Raw genomic sequence first — 7769 nt, forward strand, 5'->3', positions numbered from 1 at the left:
CTGATGTTGCTGTTGTGGGTGTGTACCCTGAAAGTGCGGCTGCAGCATCCCTGTCTCCTGCGCGCAACGTGCCCGGGAACATCTTTCCGTCTCCAGCCGTCTGCGTCAGGAGGAGGAGGGGGTGTAGCTGCGGAGGCTTGGCGAAGCGGCAACGGCAAGTCACAAGGTGTCGGGACTGCTGCTCGTCGCCAACACTCCGAGACACAAGAGAAGCACGTGTAGTGGGTGGTCCTCCTCCCGCAGCTTTCACGTGGCAATAGCGAGCGCCGAGCCGAGCCGCCACACCGTCAGTCCAGTGCGGCAACAGCAGGAGGCAACATCAGCATGGCTGTGGAGATGGAGCCTGCGGAGTAAGTGCGCACTCTGTTTTCATCTGTGTCTGTACCGATTGCAACTTTATTGCCTGATCTTAAACGGAAAGTGTTTGTTGCTCATGCTTTAAGACCACCTGTGTGATCATGCAAAAAGAAAACACAGCATTTGCTTAAAGTGTGTGGGTTTGTTACGCATTACGCACTGGGATGTAAATAGTGTCTCCTTTTGGGCACTTAGTAGTACATTATATTGTTGCTGTGATGTTTATATGTCTGTAAATGTGTAATATCGATTTAGCATTTTTAATTTTAATGCAACTCGAATCTTTGTATATGTATTTTGCTGTCTGAGCTCTCTCTGGACAGCTTGTACACCCGTGTGGGGTTGAGTGGGGACACTCCCACCCAGTCGCGTTGACCTTTCAATATTAATTCTTATCTTTATTGTGGTTAGTAAAGCATGCACATTGTTATTATTCCCAAGCAGATATGCTCAAAAAGTGACGCTGAGCTACATTATCTTGAACAAAAGAAGGGTCCAGACTGTTTCCCTGCATGCCCCAACACGTGGGTGGGCGTCTTTTATTGGACAGTTTGCATGGGGGGAGAGTGCCTGTAAGCATCAACAAAGTCATGTTTTTACCCCCCCCCCCCCCCCCCCCCCCACCCACCCTCTTTTTATGGAGGGGGGAGGGGGTGTCTTATTGTGGGAAGGTGCATAGAAAGACATTTGATGCAAAAATATGTGTGTGTGTGAGTGCAAAAATTGATACACAGAGAACCATAAAATGTAATGTCTTGGAGAAAGGGAGACATACAACAATCCATAAAAGGCAGGCTTTTTTAGTCCTCTTGACAAACAAATTGCAAATATGATAATTTGTTTTTATGGTTTTTATGTCAGCCTGTGTTCCCAGTGAGCTCTTGGTTGAAACCGTTTCCCTCTTTTCTGCAGCGTAATCCGTCTGATCATGCAGTACCTTAAGGAGAACAACCTCTACCGAACACTGACAACCTTACAGGAAGAAACCACGGTCTCCCTGAACACAGTGGAAAGCATTGACAGCTTTATTGCAGACATAAACAGAGGCCACTGGGATTCCGTCCTGCTGGCCATCGAGTCCCTCAAGTTGCCTGACAACACGTTGATTGATCTCTATGAGCAGGTATGTTTTCTGTTCTTCTGCTCAAACTTGCCCTGGTTGTATTTTGTAACATAGCAGCTTTTGATCTGCACTGTTCCCTTCTAAAGGTCGTGATGGAACTTATTGAGATGCGAGAAGTGGGTGCTGCTCGTTCACTCCTCCGACAAACGGACCCGATGATCATGTTGAAGCAGACCCAGCCGGACCGGTACAGGCATCTGGAGAGCTTGCTAACGTGCACGTACTTCGACCCCCGTGAGGTAAGTAACGCACGTCTTAATTCAGGAGCTGGTTTTGGAGTGAGCCTCTTCAACTTAACACCCTCACCATTCTCACTGCAGGCGTATCCAAAAGGCAGCAGCAAGGAGAAGCGTCGCAGGGCGATAGCCGAGGCTCTTACGGGTGAGGTCAGCGTGGTGCCTCCATCTCGTCTCATTGGGCTCCTGGAACAAGTCGGTGTGAGTATACTAATCAATAGTTTTCTCAATACTCAGTCTAATTACATGGCAGAGAGAGTAACTCAATCGATTCTCAACAAGCTCTCAGCCTGTGACATAAATACACTAAACAAACTCCGTCATTGTATGTTTTTTTTTTCTCCTCGCTCTTGTTACTGTTGTGCACAAAATGTTTATCAGTCATTCTTAAAGGCTGAGAAAAAAGAAAAAATGTGTATGTATGACTTCTAACTTTTAGCAATGGGTGTCTGCATGAAGACTCTTTCTCAGATGTAGAAGTGTTTTTAATTCACAGGAGGTATTTTTGAAGTAATATTGTTGTGCAGCAAAATTAAATCACGCATAATAGATCATTTGTTTTGTTAATCTGCAAAGGGAATTCAGTCACACCCCCTCAGCGCTGTAGCTCGCTCTCTGGTACAAGGATGACAACTAATAGCTTTCCAAGTAATACATCCAAGAATGTTAAACATTTGGTTGTAATTAAGTGAAAGACTTGGGGGGGGGGGTTAAATTTGAGTGGCTGCTAGTGTGAAGGATTTATCGAAGCAATAGTTTATTAAAGCAGTATAAAGTGATGTACTGAATGGACTTCATATTTTCCTCTTTATGTTGTTTGCTCACTTTAGAAACTTTTGACAAAAGAAAAGTGAGATAAGCTCACTTTGTTACGTTATCTTACATACGGCCCATATGAAAGGACAATGTGACAGTAACTTGACTTATCTCGCAGCGATTTGAGCGACACATCATTTTGTTTGGATTCTGATTGTGATATAGATGTGTAACCAGCCACACAGGACTGATGCATGACGAGTGTTCTTCCACCACTTTGTTGTTAGTCTTTGAGGCTGCAGCAGTTTCCAGGTCATCTCTCCCCGGACATAAACATCAACACATCTGGCAGCAAAAAGCAGCTTCTCTTGGAGAAAGAAAGCTATCCAACGCAGCTGTACCGCCACATCAAGGTAACAGACACCACATCGGGCGAACGTAGAAACGCACATTCTACATTCATATCTGTCCACATATACACAAAGTTGCATCAATACATTTTGTAGCTGTTTAAAGAACTTTTCATGGTAAACAACAGCTTTACACTTGGGGCCAACTCATTTGAATAAACTCAGTTTATTCCCCGAACCTTAAACATTACAACTGAATGAGTAACCACATTGAAACTTTAGCCCTGAGATCACTTGTTAACTTAAGGAGTAGAGTAGAGAGCTTAAAAAATATTGAAGAAAAAGGAAAATATTTTGTGGTCTAGCATTTTAATCTCTACAAGGTCAGTCAGAGCCCACATTTACATAAAGCTGTCATGACTCCACAAATATATTTAAGCAAGGGCACGTGCACATGCACACACACACACACACAACTAATTGCATTAGTCCCCTGAAGGTTCTTCTTTAGTCATGCTGTGCTCTCATCACTTGCATCCAGATGGAGCTGCAGAAGGTCACAGTGTAGGTGAGAGTGGTCAGCTCGCACACAATGAGCCTGTTAGAGGACTTTATGACTTCTTAAGGTCATATGATACTTTATGATACACTGTCCATTCATCTTCTATCTCAATTTATCCAGCCTAAGATGTGCTGGAGCAGATCCTGTCCTGGAGGAAAAACAGAGAGGGAGGGAGAGAGAGGGAGAGATACACAAGTCATGCATAGACAAGAATAACATGAAAATTCCCCAAATGCTCAAACACAAACAGACCATATTCTCGTTATGAGACAACAGTGCAAACCACTACACCACTGTGCAGTCCATACACTTGATATATATCAATGTTGAAAATGAAATCAGAGAGCTTGATGTTTGCAAGAGTAAATGCAGAGTTTTCTATGTGTCATTTAAATCTGCAGTTTGGTCGACGGTCGCATGTCGAATGTGCTCGTTTCTCACCTGATGGAAAGTATTTAGTGACTGGATCAGTTGATGGCTTCATTGAGGTCTGGAACTTCTACACTGGAAAAATCAGCAAGGTAAAAATCAAGCCATTTTTCAGATTGTTTTTGTGGGTTGTGGTTAACCCTAACCATATTTTTTGGTGTGTTTCATGATTTGTATTCTCTGTTTGCATCAATGAATTAGGATTTAAAGTATCAGGCCCAGGACAGCTTCATGATGATGGATGATGCGGTGCTGTGTATGTGCTTCAGTCAGGATACAGATCTACTGGCCACTGGAGCACAGAACGGCAAAATAAAGGTGGGAAGTTTTTTTTTTTTTGGTTTTATTAAATTTTATGTAACTTATGATGTAAACAACCACTGATTTATCCAATATTAGGGATCCTAATATCTGTATGAAAGAAAAAAATGTTTACACAATGTCATAAAAAGACAAAAATCAATTAAACAAATATTAGCAGGTGCTAATGATGTCTTATAACTAATGTGTTCACGGGGGCAGGTGTGGAAAATCCAGAGTGGCCTGTGCCTGCGCCGGTTTGAGCATGCTCACAGCAAAGGTGTGACTTGTCTGAGCTTCACAAAGGACAGCAACCAGATCCTCAGTGCCTCTTTTGACCAGACGATCAGGTGAGGTTTTATGTTGTGGTGTTTTATTTGTTCAGTGAGTCACCAATCTGCAGCTTCTGTTTCCTAGTATGGATCAGAGCACCTTTCTTTAGGATGGTGTGTGTAGGTGTGTGGCACTCTGTATTTTATTGACACTGACAATCTGAGTACTAACTTTGTTCATATTAGACACATTGTGAACATGCTGTGACCTTTTAGGTAATATTCACAGGATTTGGAGAGAACCACAAACTGTTAACATTACTTTAGATCGGGGAGCAACACGAATTCTGATAGGAATTAAAACTTTACTGCGATAAACAAATACAATTCCTCAAATAAGCCAACTGTTCTCAAGTCTCCAGTATTTGTAGAGATTTCACAAAAAATGTGAAGTCTTTGTTCAATTTCTGGCTTGTCTGCTGTGGGCGGGAAGTGAGAGATATGACTTTCCTCAAACATGATTCATAAAAGTTTTGAAGCTGCACACTTCAGCTGAGGAAAGACAGCAAGGTATTTTTACATCCCATAGAAGATTAACACAATGTGGAAAAGAATATAACTAACAAACACAGTATAAAAAACAGAAGCAGACATTTCTTCTTGAGTCAAGTTTTTTTTAAATTATTTATTGCAAAGTGTCACATTTACTGCACTTTTATCAATATTTTTGCTATAATTGCCTATAAAAACATACTCAACATTTATTGCAGGATACTTATTAATAGTGAAACAATTATTACACATAAGTTGCCTATGAATAGTAGCCCATTAATGAATAGTGTGAACATAGAGATTTCTCCAATGTATGATATTTTCAACAAGAGTGAAATGATATCTTGGGAATTGTGGTAAGATGGTTCATATTTTATGTACAAATCACATTATCTGGGATTATAATATTTCAGCATACATGCAGATAAATAGACAGTTATTCAAAAAATATGATTTAACAGACCACAACTTGTTTCTTCAGTGGCTTTATTTCCTTATTTGTCCTTGTAATTTCTTGCCAGTTAAACTTTTCTAAGGTCTAGAAAGGCTTAGACAAGTCTCAGCCATCACATTATTCAGATACACAGTTCATCTCAGTGTGAAGACGCGCCGAAGTGTGTGGGTGTCTGTTTCTGACTACCTGTCTAATGCATACGCTGAATCTTCTTCATAGCTGAGGTGTTTTAATGTTATTTCTGACTGCTGGAGGGTGTGGGCTGAGCCTCTGCACTGTGTTGGGAGCACATGTGCTGTGTGGGTGTAGCGCAGAAACCATGTGCTGCGGCACGAAACTGCAACGGGTTCCTCCACTTGTAGTTCCACAAGATTGGAGAATTGTTTACAATGGTAAATCTTCCGCCGGGAGATGGAGTGAATCCGTGAGCATTAGGCATTTTGTCATGGTTTTGCTAATCTGCACCCAGTCACTCGGCGGCAGCTAAAAATAACCCACCAGCAGCTCTGCAGCATGTTGTTTTTTTGTCTGCTCTCAAGAAAAATCATGTTTTAGAGTTTAATAGCAGGTTGTTCAAATGATTCAGCAGTGCATTGATTTCGATCTCTTTTAAATACTCACCTTTCTAACTATGTTATTTTCAGGATCCATGAACTGAGGTCAGGCAAGACACTAAAGGAGTTAAATGGTCATTCATCATTTGTAAATGATGCATCTTTCACTCCGAATGGATTTCACATCATCAGTGCTTCATCTGATGGCACCGTCAAGGTACAACCAGCAGTAATAGTATGGCACGATAATTAAAGGATTTCACACTAATCATACAAATTAGCCTCTTTGATTCAGGACTAGAGTGATGGACATTCATTATGAGTAAATTCTCACAGAATGAAAACATTTGATTGTTTATTGTATGCTTTTCAGATTTGGGACACTAAATCCTGTGAATGTATCCACACATTCAAATCTCTATCGAGAACATCAGACGTCCCGGTCAACAATGTGATTCCTGTCCCCCAAAACCCAGAGCACTTTTTGATCTGTAACCACTCCAACACAGTATTCGTCATGAGCATGCACGGTCAGGTGAGCGCTCTGCAAATAATCGCACGTCATCCACACTCAAAATCTACTGAGTAACGATTACATCATACTCATTGTTGGTGGGGATTAGGAGTGCATTCGCAGTGGATCGTAAGATTGCCGCTTTAGTTCATCATTTGTCCATTGAAAAATACCTGCAGCTGAAGGCAATGTCATGAATTGCTATGAAGATAATTATCTATTATGATACAAAAACTTCTTTCAATCTGAACAGCTGGTCAAGATAGGCAACTAAAATGATCACAATATCATTAAAATGAGCTTTTCCTTCAAGATGACGTCTTTAAGTTGACTTGTTTGATGAGAAGATAATCAATCTTTGTCTTGAATGTGATGCTTAGAGCTCAAAGCGGTTAAAAATAGCTTATAATTAGGAATAGAATGGATATTTAAAGTCTGTATTTATTTTTAGATAGTGGCATTTATAGGCTTAAAACGTAGTGAAACCAAAACAGTGCAATAATGACATTTGTTTTGCACCTATATGACATCTGAGTTTGTGGATGTTTTCTCTTTGCCCTCCTCAGAGTGTGAAAACCTTCAGCTCAGACAGAAAGGAGGGAACGGACTTTGTGTGTTGCACGTTGTCACCACGTGGGGAATGGATTTATTGTGTGGGGGAGGACTTAGTGCTCTACTGCTTCAACTACACGACAGGAAAGCTGGAGAAAACGCTGACCGTAAGCGCTGCTGCTAATACTCAGTAATGATCAAAGTCTGGGAGAGGAGGCTGTTTATCTCACTTATTTAAAAAAAAAAAAAAATCAAGCTGCCTTTTTTCCCCCCCTTGGAGGTATTTATTGGCCTCATTGGATACTTGGTGTCAGTGAGGGTGAGACTGATATGTGAAGGAGACTATACGCTGACCTGTGTTTTGTCTGCGCCCACAGGTTCACGAGAAAGATGTAATCGGTATCGCTCACCACCCACACGAAAATCTGATTGCCACGTACAGCGAGGACGGCCTGCTGAGGCTATGGAAACCCTGAGATGTCAGCTTCATCTTCATGAGGAGGACCCAGAGGGATGCTCACATGGTTATAAAGCAGTTTGTTCAGTTTTTTTTTTTGGTATGCAATAATAAATATCAATAAAAACAAAAACGACATGTACAAATACATTAATTAGTATATCATATTCTACTTTGCAAATATGGAAAACAATCTAAATCGGATTGATTTAGATTGTTGTGGAGCTTCTGATTATATCTGGCGTCTCCAAGTCCAGCGACATGGTTGGTTTCTATCGTTCTCGTTGATCTATGGCACAGC

General features: G+C 41.3%; 1 protein-coding gene across 1 annotated transcript; it reads left to right on the forward strand.

The window, feature by feature from the left end:
• Positions 1-218: 218 nt before the first annotated feature.
• Positions 219-7487, forward strand: LOC308148842 (WD40 repeat-containing protein SMU1-like; the record flags this gene model as incomplete). Its single annotated transcript, XM_080520373.1, has 12 exons — positions 219-350; positions 1270-1480; positions 1567-1719; positions 1801-1917; positions 2760-2885; positions 3786-3905; positions 4015-4131; positions 4336-4463; positions 6036-6162; positions 6319-6480; positions 7026-7178; positions 7389-7487. The coding sequence occupies exons 1-12, from the start codon at positions 325-327 to the stop codon at positions 7485-7487; spliced, it is 1539 nt and encodes a 512-aa protein (XP_080376499.1). The 5' UTR covers positions 219-324.
• Between the last annotated feature and the right edge of the window lie 282 nt (positions 7488-7769).

Source organism: Blennius ocellaris (assembly GCF_963422515.1).
Source record: "Blennius ocellaris genome assembly, chromosome: 3".
NCBI classification, from domain to species: Eukaryota; Metazoa; Chordata; class Actinopteri; order Blenniiformes; family Blenniidae; genus Blennius; species Blennius ocellaris.